At 37.2% G+C, this 20,242-nt stretch overlaps 1 protein-coding gene across 1 annotated transcript in view; it reads right to left on the reverse strand.

Annotated features, from left to right (window-relative positions):
- The window catches only part of LOC149784250 (death domain-containing protein 1-like), a 61,077-nt gene that overhangs the window by 20,273 nt on the left and 20,562 nt on the right, over positions 1-20,242 (reverse strand). Inside the window, exon 4 of the mRNA XM_089932285.1 lies at positions 738-952. Within this exon, the coding sequence (XP_089788411.1) occupies positions 738-952 (215 nt within the window). The remainder of the gene's footprint in view (positions 1-737; positions 953-20,242) is intronic.

The raw sequence follows: 20,242 nt of genomic DNA on the forward strand, positions 1-20,242 counted from the left end.
TAAAGACATAACAAATGCTGTAATCGCATCTTCTGAGAAAATAAATCATATTCCTATCAATTTTATGCAAGTATATCTCGATGAAAGGTCGTTCAAGTTTGCTGCGCCGGCTAGCAGGCGGCTACCTCATGACGACACCAAAAGATGTCGGCGAATTCTCACATTTCGATAGGGACTAGACTCTGGTCCTTCACCCCAACATAAATGAACAAATATCAAAATTTGGGTGATAAGTGTCAGAGGAAACTAGGAATAATTGTACTCATGGTCTTGTCCTTCTTTGTTCCTTTGGGGTTATTTTGTTGGTATTTTATTTTTGTTTGTTTGATTTTTGCTGTTGTTGTTGTTGTTATTATTGTCGGTGTTTTCTAACCGAACTTAATACCACTTACGGTGAAGACTACCTTTTTTGCTTAAAATGTCATGTGATTTAATTTTTTTTTTTTAAACTTTTAGCCCGAACACTTGTACCATTAGAAATATTTACCATTTACATATTTTGGTTACAAAGAAAACGTTCAAAATGAGTGTACTGAGGATTTGGTGGAATTTTTTCACAATGACATGCTTATTATTACATATTACCAGATTCGACTGCAATTTAATTTTACTAATCACACCAGAAGCATTTCACAGCAGAAAATATAGTCTTACCATATTTCAACGTATGCGAGGGTACGTTATTCATAAACTACTAATAATTAAGGTAGCCAAATATTATTTTTGTCTGCCTCTACCTGGAAGCTTTCCTCTTTTTCCTCCAGCCAGCTTCGTATACATCCCTTGAGCGGTTCAATGTCGCCAATGGTAACGGCCACGCCCTGCTGGACCTTGTCCATTATCTGCTGCGTCATAAGAATGGACTCCTCCAGTCTCTGTTTTTTCACTTCAAATTGTTGAAGCCGATGCAAATAATCTATCGTTTTGCCTGGGAGTTTGCCATTGGTACCCACTGTACATGAAGAAGAGTGGATAGGCTAAATTTACTTGTGAGAGTGGATTATATGTTAAATATATTTTGGGGACACATTATCAACTCGCACGTTAAAAATTAAATTCCATCCCGATGATTATGTCAAAGCATGAAATCTTTCTTTGTATAATTGATGTTCGTAATTTAAAACACCATCTATTAATTACATCAATGTTTTTAAAATAAACAGTAATATTTCATTTATAATACAAAAATGATAACGTTTGAAATTTCTACATTATTTCCTACGTTAAAACATCATTTTGTTTAAGACCCAAAAAAATGTCTACATACAAATCTCTACATTATTCACGGTAATGTCTCGCTTAATGACACTATGAAAGAGATAACAAGGTGTTTTAGGATTTTCATACGTAAAACGTTTATGAAAATGTACCCAGGGAAATCGATGATGTATGCAAAACTTATCGCAGCCCAACTCTGAGATGTCCTATCCCTTTCCCAACCAAACCCTGTGACAGCCATAACCTATACCAATACAAGGCTTGGACAATGAACACCTGTCCCAAGTCATATACAAGAGTGACACATGTACAATTGTGCGCACCCCACTATAATTAAACTCAACAACAACAAAGAGTGGCATATTCTGAGCGGGATTTTTCTTGTTATGCTTTTTCAAACATTATGTATGTATCAATACAGGAGAGTGATAAATCTAGTTTATTAATCAACAAGACTGTGCACGCACAATGCACCTCGCGTATTTGAAATATCCATGATTTGATCCGCATAACAAAAACGAGAAACAATTGCTCTCATCTAAAAAGTTCCAAAGAATATTAGGGCCGGATAGTAAATTATGTGTATTACCTCTCCTTTGTCAGCATAACCAGGAAGTGACGTTGTTATTAGATTAAAAGTAAAGCTAATTTGTATTTTCCGATTATTTGATCCACGGAATATTGGAATGAACAGTATGCCTTGTGTGCAACTATAGCTTCTGACACCGAGGTGACCCTGACACTTCTTTTAAGACAAACAATCAAATTTCATTGGAATACAAGATCATCTAACATATTCCAGACAGAATAAGATGGATTGAATGATGGGGAACATCGCGAGCGGTGGATCAGCTGGCCATTTAAACAAGACTGGATGAACATACATATCATATCCTGGGTATGACATGAAGACAGAGCCAGACTCTCATTCCAGGAAACTACTATGATTAGCGTCTTTTGAATCCTTGGTTTATCTTGTCTATCGGATCATTCTCTGTGTTGTAAGTCTCTTTAATATGAGGGGAATAAACTTGTGACGTACAGCAAAGCCTAAACATGGTGTTAGCCACACAAACAACGATCCCATGCACCATTGTTGCACTGACATTGAAATATATAGAAATATATACCTGTCAAGTCCATACTGCATAAAACATATATTATCAGTTAGTAAGATTATATAGAAACTCGTATTTACACCCAACTATTACTTAAAACCTATAAGCAGTTAGATTCATGAAAAACACGGATAGACGTTTGATCATATATGTCGTCCCCTGATCCTAACACTTGTCCACTGTGAGATATACGTATCGCTGGGAGTGTTTAACCTTATGTGATCTGTATTAAGTTTCAACAGCATATATTAGTCCTGGCGTCCAAGAATGTAGATGTTAATAATAAATAGATTAACTGACTAGCATTAAATGCGATAAGTGGTTCACTCTGGTTATCGTTTCAAAATGTTGTGAGCTAAAATGTGAAGCTCGAAATACCCGCAATTTATAACTCGGATGACACGAGAACGAATCTTTTGATGCATAAAACCATTACATTAGGATCTAAAACTCACATGTCCTTAATCCTTTTTACTCTAAGAAAAGCAAACATTATATTATGTTGTTTCACTTAGCATCTAGCGTATTGCCACTAATATAAAGTTATACACTCTGGATATATATTTGTTGACAGATTGATTTATCTTTGTTGACAGTTGGGGGATGGGAAATGTGTATGACGGGTTATGTAATGCATGCACACTATAATTATATATATTGCGCTGTGATGGGATCTAGTGTGTACATTGCGCAGACTTTTGAAACAATGTCAAGTTTATAATGCACGAGCTATCTTACAGAAATATCGTATCTAAAATAAAAGCACTAACTGGAATATAACTGAATTTGACATGATACAATATGTTTATATTTTTAATTATCTTTACACCCGATACACGCTATATCTTTTCATCTCATTACCTTTGTTGAAAACTTTGCACTTAGAAATATCATGTTACATGATGGTTACCATTGTGAAATAATTTGAAGTTTTAGCCTGTCGTGTTAATATGGGCTTACTGCGTTAAAGGAATTTATATGCAATTCTTGTCCCAGTGCATTTTGGTTACACACTGAATTGCGAACCATTGCTGAAATGATATCATCGATTGTGATAAAGCTGAAAATATTATAGTACTATTGCTTGAATTTGATACAACATTGTCGATTGTACGATAACTGGAACCACTGTTACAGTTAGTGATTAATTAACAACGTAATAAGATGAAACCGGGTGGGACTGAACCTAGCAAAGGCACACACCACAGGCACGTTACAAGAGTGTTTTACAGGCGATGTAACCTGGTTAATTTGATATAAACGATGTCCCCTCATTTTTTGACGTATCACTATGACATATGTTGCCTGGCAAATGTTGTAAGAGAAAGCGGGATGGTGATATTCTTATACCTGATATAGATTCACTTTATATTTGTTACACCTAATTACAAGATTAGATAAACATAATATACAGAAAGGAAGGATTACGCTGGCCACGACTCCACCACTCCACAAAAATACAAATTTCGCTCAAAACAATCGGAACTCTTCAGAGAGTAAATTTTCGTTGCCATAGAAACGTATAAAATTCGGGTTTTTCCATGAGATAGAAAGCCATTTAACCACAATGCATAAGGTCACAATTTGAATTATCATATTAAACAAAAGGTCATCATTGGAATTATCATATTAATGATGTAAATGAAGAACAAAATGTCACAGAATATAAAGTCATATTCTGTGATTAATATTATTAATGATTACAACAGATTGACATCTTCGCAGGAAAATGGTAATTGTTCAGCGACCGACGTCTTAAAGGAAATTCGCACAACATAAACACGTTTGTGAGATCAATGAGACTTCTATTTGACAGAGAAAGGTAGTTTTCATAAGATGATACAAGTAAAGTATTGGTTCCAACCTCAAAGTACTTCTTTGAACAAGTATGTAAATACAACTAAACTAGATTTGTTCTAACTGGCTTTAATTTCCATAGCTTCAAATAGGACCAAATGAGACGAAAACGCACTGGAAATTACTGGCAAATTTTCTCACTTAGCCGAGCTCGAGACTCAACCCCACGTATACAGAGGTGAGATGGCAGTGATCAGGAACGGTGAATGCTTTAAACCAGGGCCCACATTTTGTCTTGTAGTTTGATTATTATCTTAACCCAGTGAAATATTAAATGTAGGTAACAGTTGAAATTATATATTTATGACATCAAGGTATGACACTGAATGAGATGCAGTCAGTTAATTTAATGATTCTTGTACGAACAAAACTGGAAATGCAAACTTAAAATATGCATTGAATCATAAAAGTATATCACAGTGGTCTACTATTATCATGAGGATATAATACGCATCCAGTTACACAGCCTCATATAGCTTCCTCATTCCAGACATGTCAGTGTTTAGACTAGTACAGACGTTTTCTGAGCTAGTGCAAAACACCGCCAAGAATGCACAACTAATGCACATACATATAATTAGTCTATACAGACCCCTCAGCACGGGAAACGTGATATAAAACCAGCCCATTCAAACTACCGCCTGGAACCGAGGAAGAACGAATGTTGGTTGTTGTTGTTGTTCTAGGGTTTAACGCCATTTTTCAGCACAAGATAGGCTATACATGGCGGCCAGTATTAATGGTGGAGGAAGAACCCTGGAAAACCCATGGATGAACCACCGACCAACAACGAATGTTGGACAGTCAATGATAATATATATATATATATATATATATATATATATATATATATATATATATATATATATATATATATATAAATTAAAATTTAAAAAAAACATGGTTTTTAAAGTGTGATGATAAAGCAAATTGATATACCAGTATTATTGGCATTTCACATTGTGATCCACCCATGGCGCAATAATACGCATACAAAAACATTGTTCAAACGACACCCTTGCAACTGTGTGTTGTCCACGCATTAAGCATTATAGACGTATGAAACATAACGATAAAATGTATTAATAATGCCCATTTTCTAAATTATTTTAATATATTCAACAATTTCATCGCGATCGTTTCCTCTTTCCATTCCCCCCCCCCATGCTGATGGAAAAAATACGCAGAAATATGGAATGAGTGAGAAAGAAAGACTTTGGGCTGGATGCAAATCTTAAAATTGAACTTACACCAAGTAACCTACAGTAATATGGTTCGTCGTAATGGCATGTCTGCACATTCCTTGGGATTTGTCTACAGTGTACTTACAGCTAATGTTACAACGTTGCAAATCTTGTCGACATTATACGGTAAATTTCTCGGTTACGTGGTACACATATTGTGATGTATTTAATATTTCTTGTTGCTGTTGTTTCTTAAACATATGGCAATGTTCTAAAAAAACGATTACTATTAATTTAATATGAAAATGTACAAATGCCTCTTTCTCTCCATCGATCGATGTATTGCGTGTGTGATTTGGATCTGTAACGTAGCTTTAACACTTTTTCAGTGTGGCAGTTTATATTGATGTCTAGCACTGGGATATCATGCCGCAGACATGTAGTATGATGTCCCACCCCGTCACATTATCCTAACACCAGGCTGAACAGTCATATCACTAACCTCATACCGCTGACCGCCAAGGGAGGCAGCTGTTAGTAAGATTTTTTTAAGTCTTTGGTATGACTTAGCCGGGGTTTAAACCCGCGACCTCCCGCATCCGAGGCGGACGCTCTAACCACTAGGCCACCGAAGCGGTCATGAAGATTTAGATATATAATGTATACATGTATTTTCATCATGTTGAAATGTATTTATTGTTACTATTTGATAAATAAATGTTACAACATTCAACTTTAGTGTTATATATATATACATATATATATATATATATATATATATATATATATATATATATATATATATATATATATATATGTGTGTGTGTGTGTGTGTGTGTGTGTGTGTGTGTGTGCATAACTGTAAAAAATGGCATAAACCCATCCAACAATCAGTTTCCGCTTTAATTAAAGACTTTTCTAAATGTTGTTTGAACAATGCAAGCCAATCGTAGTCAGTATAATATAAATCAATTGGAGCAATAATGCAACTGCATTTATATCTTCATATACCGTCATGTGTTGTAGAACGTTTATTGAATTGGCAACTGCTTAATTTAATAATTTAATATAAATGCCATTGAATGTTATATCCGTTCTGTAAATAAAAGTTTGGCGTCAAATTTAATTAATTTTATGTGAGAAAAAAAATTGCGTGAAAGATGGGCCTTCGGAAAACCCAATTGCAGGTGACGAAATATGTACCTGTGAATTGGATATTGAAAGGGTATTCACGAGTAACCCGTACTGAGTTGGACAAATTACATGGCCACAAAGTACATCTACATATATTCATACGTAAATCAAAGTTTATAGTTACATCCAGGCAATTCATATATACTAAAAGGCTTGCGTCCCCAAAAAATAATGAGACATTTCAGCTTAGGCCATGGAACGCTAACATACTGTAATGAATATTATCAAAAGTTTTCTACAGAACATTAAATATCTTACTATAGTACGACTGTCAAGTGTCTTCACAGGCATATTTAACTGGATCTTCAAAGAGAAAGGTGTTGTTCTTTCCTCTTTGAAAACGTAATGCAAATACGAAATGCATCTAACATATAAACATATACAAACACGTTTATTTACTTTATATTAAAAAGACTCTTTAAGAAATCCTCTCCTTTAAAGTTGCACCCTTATTGTTTTTTCCAATTGCATCGCTATAAGTGTTAGCCTTATTATGTTCCGTGTTCATTAATGATGATGACAAAAATCACATTAGCAGTGGCCTTGACAAAGGTGTGCTACAACTGTTCATGATTTCATACACATATGAGCTTTGTTTTCTACATGAAACCAATGGCCACAACATGACATTACATATTTTTGGTAAGTGGCGCCTTAAAGGTAACAAAACAAACTGAGTCTTCGTAATGGAGGAAAATATTTGATTGTACTTTATAATTATTCTTAATCAGTTTATATATATATATATAGGAGATGTGATCCCAAAGATGAAACGTGAAACGTAAAACTTTATTTTACACTAGTTTAACCTATTCTTGATTATACATAACAAGCAAGTGTGTGTGTGTGTGTGTGTGTGTGTGTGTGTGTGATTTGGATTTTTAACGTAGCTTTAAAAAAAATCAGTCATATCGCTACGATGTCTGCAGTGTGACAGTTTATAGTATGTAGTATGATGCCCCACCTATTCACATTATCCTGACACCAGGTCGACCAGTCCTAACACTAACCTCTTAATGCTGAGCGCCAAGCGAGACAGCTGAAAGTACCATATGTGTAAGTCTTTGGTATGGCTCGGACGGGGAACGCACCCACGACCTCCCGCATCCGATACGGACGCTCTAACCACTATACCACAGGAACGGACTACATACATAAGAAGCACTGGGAATGATCACAGCAAATTATATTGAAAGGTTGCACTGAAACGTTTACGCAGATCTTACTGGGGTTAAAAGGGCTACTCAGAGTAATTTGTATATGGTGAATTAGTGAGACTATGATTACACAGCAAGCTGTTTTAACTCAGTGGTGTGTATGTGTGTGTGTGTGTGTGTGTGTGCTGATAACCAATCGGCTGAACGCAAAGATCAGACATATCTGAACTGCATTTTGTGACAGTCACCACCCAGTCACCTTATTGCACATTTCATTAGTTACTGCTTGCACTTGTTCGTTATTTATATATTAATCTGCATCTATTGATCCATTGAAAGGAGCAATCAAGAGTTGCAGCCATTAGCCATGAAAGAGTAGGAATAGAGAGCTTATAATTTTAGCAATAACAAAACAAAGTACTTATGAAGAATTGATTACGGTAGATCGAGACTGCATTTACACTTTATTTCAACGAAGCTATTGAAATTAGTCGTATTAGCCATGATAAGACACTTGAACCAATGCATTACGATGATGGAATAAAGTACCTATTGATTTGGTAAATACACAAATTTGAGTATAGCTATATTCGCCAAATATCAGGAAGAGCATGTACATTTACCGACTTGCGATTCCATTTCTCAGGGACAGTCTCTAACGATTCAGCAAAATATTCTGATGGAATTTATGGAGAAGAAAAACTTAAACATGATGTCTAGGTAATTGCCTTCGGAAGAACAAAGTAACAAAACTCGGAGATCAGCTATACTTGCAAAATGACTGAAGACACTTTGTAATGTTTTAAAGTGTTCTTCGGATGTTCTTTACCCTCTAAATTGCAATTATTTACGACCTTTTTATTACGATTCCAAACTTCCAGTTGCTTACATCTATGACATTCAATTGCGGGAAAAAAAACAAGAAAATTTTTTAAAAAATACTGAATAAAAACGTAGTTGACTGTACAGTCTACCTTCTCTCGTTACTGTATAGTCATCATTGCTATATACATTTAGAATATTGAAACAAAATTTAGTGCAGTTTATATTAACATTATATAATTTAAAATACACACCAGTATATCCTTCTTCGCATTATCAAGTACCATTTTGGCGCGATAGTCTGGACACATAAACTGGTAATGCCAATGAAGGTTATAACAATGCTAACGGTTATATCATTATTTAGGACGTGTTACCGAGTTGTCAACCCAAGCCAATCATTACTGCCTCATAGATGTCATTCCTAAAGAGTTTGCACTGTAAATGAGCTGTCATCAGTCATCCCTCACCAGTCAACACTGTTCATAAGTTGTCATCAGTCATCCCGAACCAATCAGCATTGTTACTGAGGTGTCATCAATCATACACAACCAATCAGCACTGTTAATGAGATGTCACCAGCCACCCTTAACCAGCCAGCACTGTTACTGAGTTGTTATCAGTCGTCCCTAACCTGTCAACACTGTTACTGAGGTGTCATCAATCATTCTTAACCAGTCAGTACTGTTATTGAGATGTCACCAGTCATCACTAACCAGTCAGCACTATTACTGAGTTGTTATCGGTCATCCTTAACCAGTCAGCACTATTAATGAGTTGTCATCGGTCATCCCTAACCAGTCAGCACTATTACTGAGTTGTCATCGGTCATCCCTAACCAGTAAGCACTGTTGCTGAATATATATATATATATATATATATATATATATATATATATATATATATATATATATATATGCACAAATCAGGGCAACAATTAATAGGATGCAATCAACGTCAGTACATATATTTAAATACATGGAGTTAACATCTTTTATTTAGAGTTTAAAATGAAGACATGTTTGCAATTTTCGTTTATATTTTCAGTCTGGTCTTTTCTTCTGACAAACATGGACGTATTGTTTAACATGCAGACTTTAGCAGGCCGAATATCTAATTAAATTTTCAATTCTAAGATTGAGCCTGGCCAGATCGAATGCACACCCACCCACCCCACCCCCATTCATCGGGATAGCTATAAAGAATGATACATATATAAATGCCAGCTTAAGGACTGATGTCGGGGTGTATATGAAGATTTATGAGGCCCTCTATCCTAAGTGACCGACCCACATCCCACAAAGTGTTAGTCGTCCCTGATCAAACGGACTTTTGTCCATACAAGCCAATTTCACGCTACACGTGAGATTCATCATTGTGTCAATTTATAAGAGATTGTAAGCTGTATAATTTGAATAAAATATTTTATTAAAACCATACTGGAAGTGAACTCTACCTTTTGAATCCCATTGGTGTTTAGGTTATGGGTTTATCTACATAGCCGTCGTTGGCATACGTACATGTATGGTGATGCTTGTACTAAAGTCTTCTGCCGTCATGGGCGTAAGTACATGTACAGTCATGCCAGTGCTAATTGTCTTTATTGACGTAAGAGACACAACGTAGCGTCATTATTCAGAACGTTTCATTGAATTCGTTTGTAGATCATTTAAGACGGCCTGCGAAAAAAGTGGACAATGAAGAACGATTTTTAGATTAAATCTTTCACTGACAATTAAATAAATATATTTCTTATATCGGAAAAAGGGGACCAAGACGGTTTGTTACAAATTTACATTAGTAATTGTACTATTCAAGGATTCCTGTCTATACAAATAATGAACGATAATTGGCCTTAATAGTAATTGTACTATTCATGGATTCCTGTCTATACAAATAATGAACGATAATTGGCCTTAATATCACACCACTTCATAGAGTATGAGGAATTTGCATTCCAAATTAAAGTGTCACGAACAGCCTTTTCTATATTAAACTTGTATTCTAAAGCATTTCTACCTGTCTGCTAACACCACCATCAAATTAACGGCATTAATATATATACCCTGATCAATAAAATGTCATTATCATATAATTTATTTGGGTAAAGTTGGCATCTATTGACTTTCGAACTGAGCGTATTCGGTGTCCATTTGTCATCTTTAGTTTGAAAACGCGAGATTACCTGTGCAAAGTCCTATTTTCAATTATTCGCGCACTCACCGTAACGATTGTGTGGCTATAGTCTATTCGTCTTTGCCTCTGTTCATTATTTTTTCTTGTGAGAGATAATGTTCGCGTGATATCGTGTCAAAGGATCAGTCACTAGAGACCAACTGAGTGTTTTAACAAGTGAATTACCTACGTATGAGATTTTGGAGAGAAAGGAAATATAATAAATACAAACTTATTTAAAAGTCCAGACAAAGGTTGCTATAACACTAGATTTTGACCTGCGTTTCCGGATATGAAATATTGTTTTTCACTCCGTTTCGACCGTTCCGTTGGCCTCGTAGTTAGAGCACCCGTCTCGGATACGGAATGTCACGGGTTTGAGCCCCGGCTGAGTCACACTAAAGACTTATAAGAATGGTACTAACAGCTGTCTCGCTAGGCGCTCAGTATCAAGAGGTTAGTGTTAGGACTGCTCGAACTGTTGTCAGAATAATGTGACTGGGTGGGACATCATGCTTTATGACTCTAGCATGATGCCCCAGTGCTAGACATTATAAACTGCCACACTGCAGACATCGTAGCGATATGACTGAACAATTTTTAAAGTTACGCTAAAAATCTATAGCACAGACAAACACACAAACATACACACACACACACATCCCTTTTCAAATTATGTATTTTAAAAAGAACTGGCTTTGAATCTGCATCGCGTTTCTGAATGCAACGTTTGCGACAAATATTGGTTACAATGACATTTAAATTTGCCCAAACGTATAATGCATTTCAATTTGAATGCGAAGGCTGAGAGCTTCTAAAACACAGGCACAATTATTTAGGAGTCTAAAATTTAAATTCTGCTTTTGCATTGAATACACAGTGTAATGGTTAAAGTCATAAATGTTTGCTTGGGCAAAGTTAGGGTGCAGTCTAAACAGGATTAGAGTCGCTGATGTCAAAATAAGTTCGATTTTTTGTTCTTTTTTAACTAAATCGACTTTAATCATGTTAGTCTGCACCCTAACTTTGCCCAAGCAAACAATTATGACTTAAACCATTACACTTTGTTTGTATTCAATGCAAAAGCAGAATTTAAATGTTAGACTCCTAAATAATTAGTTCGTGTAGAAAAAAAAAATACATATCATCCAGAGTAGTAAAATTAAAATCGAAAGAAAAAAATAAAATAGACACAGATCTCGATTTTATTTAGCCTGCGATTACATGGGCTAAATTGGGAAGGTGTTCATAGAATATTAATACTCCGCAACCTCCCGTGCTCCCCCCCCCCACCACCACCACCACCACAAACACCAACACAGCTGTGCATGATCCTGCGGTCCAAACAGCATGGCATAGGGGCGACACGGATCACGATTTTAATTAACCTGTGATTACATGGGTTAAATATGGGAGGTTTTCATGGAACATTAATACTCCACCACCTCCCACTGCTCCCACCTGCGGTCCAAACTGCATTAGATGAGTATGAAAGCGCAAAACTTGACCATAGAATGACGTACACATGTATGTATATACAGAGAATGGTTAACATTCGTGCGGTGGCATACAAAGGAGTGGTCGAAGCCTTCAGGCGGATTTATCCAAACTTGTCAAGATAATTATGATACTTAACTTACGAACTGTTATCTGTTTCGATTTTATTCTTCCTGTGAGTGATCACGTGTTAGCAAAGTGTGAATAATTTATAAAGATCATTTCACTGGTGTAGAATAAATATGATCGACAACGAGAATCAATCGAGAAAGAATATATTGTCGATGTTTTTAAGGAGCAATCATATGTTTTAATGGAGTCAGTGACGTAAAAACAAATCATGTTGCACATAAATAATTTAACATCTGAAGCGTCCCAAGCAATATCATGGTCTGCTCCATGACGAATACATTGTACTTTACATTTAGTTGTTCACAACAAGTGAGTACCAGACATTTCTGAAAGGTCAAAAACTTATACCCAGCCTCCATATTACACCACCCATCTCATATATCCTCATATAATTCTCACTAAATTTTGACTACTCTCTGAGTTAGGTTGACCCGGATTAAAATGTTGTTTGTAGCATATAGCGATCTTGATATAATTAATACAACTTTATTAGTAGAATTGTAACTGAACCACCAACAGTAAAATAATCAAAACTCTTTTTGGGGAGATGTTATAATGTATATTTTTTATTTCAAAAATGTAGATTATCTTAGAATACCATGGCAAAAATTTGTCAGTATTAAAACCAAAACTTAAACTGCTATTGATGGTTAAACCCAAATTCACAATGACGTCATACGCACATGTCCATCGAGTTTTAAAACAATTTCTGGCTGTTCACATGGCACAACCGCTATCATATTTTAACAGAATATAAAGATATGTCTGAATACATTATTACTACAATATCCTTTTTGGTTGTCTGATATGTACCATGTGAAAAATAAAAGTCCGTTCGCATTCTGTAGTGGCCTGCATCTTTGAAATGACCAAGAATTAAAGTCATCTATGTTTTGACGTATTTACTCTAATGAAGAACTATAACGATTTTGACATAAAGTTTTAACACATTCTTAAGACACAACCACCGGCATAGATGAAGGAAGTGTTATATAACAGAATTTTCAAATACATGTTTAAGGATTGCATCGAAACAACAGGTGTTGTGTCGTTTGCACTTATTTCACGAAAGTTTAAATTTTATTTGACAAATGAAAGCAGGGCCAAATTATGGCCTCTAGCGATATTAAGCAGTTTAATATCATGGATGACATGTAACAAGCTACAGATGAATGATGATAAAACTGAGGCCAGTCTGATCACAACACAAATACTTTCTCGTTCACATCCTTTACCTCAAACAATAAATATCAGCAACACCAACATTAAATTCACACAATCAGTACGAAACCTAGGTGTTACTCTGGACAGTACTCTCACATTGCACCAACATGTCATGAACATATGCAAGGCTGCATATCTTGAGCTGAGACGCATCAGCTCAATTCGCAAATATCTTTCAGTTGATGCCACTAAAACACTTGAGTGTTCATTAGTACTTTCAAGACTGGATTAGTGTAAGCAGCAGGGAAGTTGTACAGACCAGCCGTTCCAACCAAAATAAACCTTCCTACGAGAACTTTCTCCGTAGAAGCCTCAGAAAGCCGAAATAAACCTTCCTACGAAAAATAATTTGCGTAAAATCCCCACCGAGTGCAATTTTTGTGTGCATTCGGGCAAGTAAAAAAGGAAGATTTTCTGGGGGGGGTCTGGGATATTTTTTTTTGTGTTAATTTGATTTTGCAACTTTGGGCTGCTTTTTCATGAATAAATTTGATCGAGACCGATTCGATATCTACTACGCGGATCATGAAGATTAATTGTGATAAAACCGTGCGGTGTTGCCTGAGCGCGACTGAATAAATTTTTGAATTTGTTTATATCCATGTCGCCGTTACACCAAGTCTGATGAATATTTCTCAGTGTGTGCGTGTCTACGCCGTTGAACACAGATAAAATATTACAATTATCTCTAATTACCTTGGGAATCTGCGTGTATCGCTGTGTCACGTAAATCACATCGGTGTTCTTGTGTCTGCCACGCGAGAATATCCTAGCTGGGTTGGTTTGCTTGTCCAGCATAACATCATCGAATACGACGAGATTATTAACATCGCCGTCTAAATTTTCCACGGATGGAGCTTCATTGATGTCTGTGATAAATTCGATTGTGCCTTCGTCGGTATTGTCGCTAAATTCCTTTAGCACTTGATAACAACGCTGATCGTCAACGGACGGTGCAACCAAATACAATTTGTCCCATTTCAGCCATCGCATTATCAAATTTAGCAACAACTGCCAACTGCGTCTTTCCAGATCCCGACGGGCCAATAATTATCATCCTTATCGAATTTGGTAATACCGCGTTATGTTTTACTTGCTCGCGTCGCTTCGTGGCGGAAAAATCAATTACATTCATGTTACTAGAATACATGGATCTATATTGTGTTAAGTGTCGCACTCACACAGCTACGCTAAATCCAATCGAAATCGTCACACGCAACAACAGGAACGCAATCAAGGGAGAATGCGAAGTTTGCAAGACTCGCAAGTTTAAATTTGTAAAAAAAAAATAGAAGAACCGGAGGAGACATTGCCGCCTCCATGAAAAATCTACCCGGGCTGCCCTGGGCGAAATATCCCGGAGAGAAGCATCTGCCAGGGTACAATTACTGCGGACCCGGAACAAGACTCGATATAAGACTCGACTATAATAAATAACCAAAGCAAGGTGAAGATCCAGTAAACGCCATCGATAGCGCTTGTTACTACCACGATCTCGCGTATCGCAGCGGGGATTTACAACAAAGGCATCTCGCTGATATCAGGCTAATTCACGCACTAAACGCGATTCCTGACAAAAGTTTCAAAGAAAAATTGGCAACTTGGTTGATAAAAGGCGCAATGAAAGGTAAATTAGTACTCGGCGCTGGTAAATAATAATAGAGCAGATATATTATTCTCCGCGAGGATTCTGGCGAGGAAAATCAGCAATTGCCAAACTCGCTAAAGCCGCTAAAGTAAAATAATCCACCGCTGAATCGTGGTTATCGAAACAGGCAATTTGGCAAATATATCTTCCTCCGCCTAAGAAAATACCATATGCAAGTTTCACTGTCAGCGTACCTAATGAGGTTCATCAGGCTGATCTTATGTTTCTTCCTTACGATACCGTCGATGGAGTCACATATAAATATGTCCTGACAGTCGTTGATATCGCTAGCAGGTATAAAGAAGCCGAGCCGTTATCGAATAAAACAGCAACGGAGATCGCTAAGGCGTTTAGCGAAATTTATTCACGATCCCCGTTGACATGGCCAAATCTTCTTCAGGTTGATCCAGGTCGAGAATTTCTTGGCGCGGTTACTTCATTGATGAAAAAGAATAATGTTAAAATCCGTCGCGGTATTGTAGGTGTTCATCACAATCAAGCTATCGTCGAAAGATTCAATAAAACGCTTGCAGAAAGATTATTCGGATACCAGTACGCGCGTGAATTTATTCAGAATAATCGATCTCACGATTGGGTATCAAGATTGCCTCATGTGATTAACGCGTTAAATAACGAGACAACTCGAACAATAGCAATGAAACCCGCAATTGCAATTACAAAATCGAATATACCCCTAAAGCGAGATTCCACGATTCAGCCTGTACTAGGTAGTGTCACGGTCAGATATTTGTATAAAGAAGGTGAGGCCGAAGGAGGAAGAAAAGAGCAACCGACCCAACCTGGAGCGTTACAACACATAAAATATCAGCCGTAACAAGATCGTCAGGAAGACCAGCTATTTATATTCTAGATTCGTTAGCGCCTCAACGCGGATTTACCAAGGAAGAATTACAAATAATACCAAAAGATACTCAACTACCGCCAGCGTCACTAATGTGATTTATTCGAATTCTACCTAACTGAGATAATTTTCTTACTCTCGACACGGCTAAATACACTAAATTTGACCAGGAAATTCTATCATCGACGATCCAAACCTGGCCATGTACGGTCAATCCCTGCGACGAGTGTATCGTTGTTGCGTATCCTAGTTTCCATGGCGATTTTTCTGCGTTTATCGCGTCATTGACAAGATTAATATCAACGAAGATAATATCATTCAAGACCAAGGTCTTTTCCTCTCCACAGGGCAAAGTAACACTGATATTTTGTTTCCTAGTATCAGCGGGCCTATAGCATAACGGCACCTGTAACGTTGGAAATTTCTCATAATGCAACTTGAATAACATTTCCTGGATAATATCACGAACAATTTTTCTACTAGCGACGATTAGATGATCGGGACGCCACAAATTTAGAAAATTATCCATCGGAGTTTCGTCGATTATTCTTCTCATCACATCACATTGAATTTTATTCGGTTGTAATCGAATTAATTTTTTGAATTCGGTCAGTAAAATATCAGTAGATCTATAATCGGCGTCGATTTCCTCATAATAGTCAACGAAGTTTCTGAGCCATTCGTGAGGCGATTCACCATCAATCGGATCAGGCTGACCGTGATCTCCGCACATTACCACGGCGGTATTTTTCCCCTCCAGCCAAGTCAATATCGATTTTAGCGTGTCTAGATTTACCGTGCAAATTTCATCAAATATTATGATCTTGTTGATATATTTATTTCCCATGCGAGCCGAATCCCATAATCCACCGCTGTACTTGAAATAACTATGATACGTGCAAGAATCAACCCCGCGTTGCTTTATTTCTCGCGCTAATCTGTGAGTCGGAGTCAACACGATCATATCGGAGTTTGCAAATAAATTTATCGCTCGCGTTGTTTTACCGCTACCACCAGGACCATTCATGTAAACGAATTTGCCGCGTGAAATTGGGTCAAATGCAGATGCAGCCGTCGATATTTCCTCAAATTTATCTCGATGAAATTTATCGCAATCTTCGACATCGGCGTCTTCACAATAATCTAGAATATCCTCGTTTTTTATCCTCCAAGTTCCCCAAGAGCTACCATCTGTGATTAAATTCTCCAGCTTGTATTGGTATTTTTATCGATATAAAACGAATCCGTCGCGACTCTTACCGCGATATCAGAAAATTTATTTATCATCGAGAGTAAATTTATGCTCACATAAGCGAGCATCGACGACCGCAAATGTGTATATTGCGCTGATTCTCCATCAAGGTAGCTAATTACGGTACCTAACTTTGCTCCGTCGATGATAATATTCTCTCTGTTGCAGAATATTCCTCGCGATACCGTATCGGCGATTATAAAATCCATCTCGGCATCGTTGATAAACAACCTAGCGTGTCGATGTTTATGATCAACGGATCCGCCTTGAGTAAATTTACCAATTATTTTTCTTCCTATATCTTTCGCGTTGTCACAATCCGTCGGCAACCACACCTTAGTTTGTTTTCTGTAAGATATAATCGCCTCGCTTACTGTCAACGATACTAACATTGACGAATCCAGCATATATCTCAATAACACCGTAGGAACCCAACGGCGCTGAGATAAATGCCTACCAAACCAAATATAACAAATCTTATGTAAATTTTCAGCAAACTCGAATGACGTAACACAAGCGAATCCGGTCATGACAAAATCAGGCAACGGTCCATTAATTGCTACTCTTGTCATCTCGCTGGTAGGATGGCCGAATTTAGCAAAATAATCTGCACAATCGCCATATCCAAGGAAACTTCCAGGATAACACGCGCTCATGTCAACGGAAATCATATCTTCGAAATTGTACTTGGTATTCCACAATCCTCCATGGCCGTACTCGATGCAGCTAAGTTGAATATCAGCGAGAAATTCGTTTCTCGTAGGTTTCCATGAGTTTCTCTCTCTAGCAGCGTGAGCAGCAACAGACGGAACCGTAAAACAATTCGTTAATAGCTGATCGGGATTCGACGAATACCTCACCGCGAGATTTTTCATTGATTCGTGTAATATTTCATCACGGTAAATATCGCCGCATGGCAATATAAACTGATCGTATTTTTCTTCGCTCGAGAATAACCAAATTGATATTGGATCAGACGCGGCTAATTTTTTGATAAATCTAAACATGGCATCGGAATTGTCCTTTGCAGAAAATTCCGCAGAATTTTCCACGGGATAAAATTTAACAACACGATCCCGCGGGAATATCATTACAGATTGCGACCACGCGTGTGAATTGTGATCGACAATTTCGATTGGTGCTCCTCGAGATTTATACGGCGACGAATATAATATTTCTCCCGATAGCGTTTTCACCGTGATAGGAAATTTAAGTTTTTTACTCAACGCAGCTACATCATCCACCGATGCACCATCAGCGACGGTCTTTGCCCATGAGTTAATTTTATCCAACCTCAACTGGGTCAAACCAGATCCACGTCGTGCGTTTTTCATGTGCTCGATTACACGCTCAGCCACGCAGTTTATCTTCGGCGATTCTTTCATCGCGGGTAGATTTTTCATGTTGGGGTTGTTATTTAGCCGATAAATTCCATAAACAACAGCGCTAGATGGATACGCCCTGGCATAATAGGGACCATCGATCCCCAGTAACAATCCATGCTTAGAGTTTTTATCGAGGGTAACATTTTTCTTACCGCCACGCACTGGATCTCGTTTATCGCGAATAATCCAAGTATCGTCAGCCATTTGTGCGATAAATTTTATCCCGAAGATAAATCGCTCTTCGGAATGTTCGGTTTTTATGTGCTCGATTATTTTCTTGGCTCGCTCCAGATTCATCGTAGCATCAACAGAGTTCGTTTTCCAAGTCGACCAAGTATGAACCGCTCCATCATCGAAGAATTCTTTCTTGGCTCGGTCAACCTCAGGTATAATATATTCTGCCTCATCAAGATCAAATGCATCCATGATTATATTTTAGACAAATGTTTAAATTATAATGAATCAATGCGCGTGGATACCAATCGGTTGAACAAATTTCTGTGATAAATCCTGCAGAGGTGATTATTGCGGCGCTCATATATATGCGATTCGACGTGGCAGTAAAGGACCACAACGTTGCTTAATTTGTCAAGTTGGCACTCGAGGAAAGACACGGTTGTGTTTGGCTTGTGGAGGGAAAAATTATCGAGAATTGCGGCGATATTATGAAAAAAGATCCTCGTCGGTTATAACATGTGAAGAAGATTATATTAATCGATTCAAGGCAAATAACGATTTAGACATATAATTATTATATAATGAACTTGAAATCAACGATTCCTCCAACAACAATGACATGCGAGTTTAAATCTCATCCTACGATCATGGGATACGAGTCATCATCGGATGGTATCGTTAGAAATATTAGAACAAAGAATCGTGTTGGTCATGTTTGTAATTCGGGTTATCTGTTATTTACCATTAGCAAAGGCAAAAAACAAAGATGCGAAGGTTATTTTTGTCATAAGTTTGTATTTGAATGTTTTCACGGACCAGTAGAAATCGGTCTTGTTATTGACCACATCGATGGAAATAAACTTAACAACAAACTTTCCAATCTCCGAGCGGTCACTCCGAGTCAAAATTCAAGATTTGGTAATACCGGTGGCGTACGGCGACCATCTAAGGCGGTTAAATCGGTAAATCGAGAAACAGGCGAGGAACTTGCATTTACATCGATAAACGCCGCTGCAAAATATTTTAGTATTAATCCAGCATCGGTGCAACGTGCGACAGAAAAAATAATCAACGCGACATTCTCATATCTATTTGGCGAGTGGATCGAATTTTACTATATTCCGATAATATCTGATTAAAAATCTCAATATTTTCTAAAAATTAATTAAATATTACAAATTTGTATAATGAACGAGGATAACATAAACAATATCATCGAAGCCATCGAGGATCTGAAAAACAAAAACATAAATTTATCCTCAGATTTGGACACAGGTAAAATCCGGTCCGAATTTGAGACGATTGTTCAAGGGAAGCTCGAATACAGATACACGCTACCG

Source organism: Sinohyriopsis cumingii, chromosome 14 (genome assembly GCF_028554795.1).
Source record: "Sinohyriopsis cumingii isolate HCF-2022 chromosome 14, ASM2855479v2, whole genome shotgun sequence".
In the NCBI taxonomy this organism is placed as follows: domain Eukaryota; kingdom Metazoa; phylum Mollusca; class Bivalvia; order Unionida; family Unionidae; genus Sinohyriopsis; species Sinohyriopsis cumingii.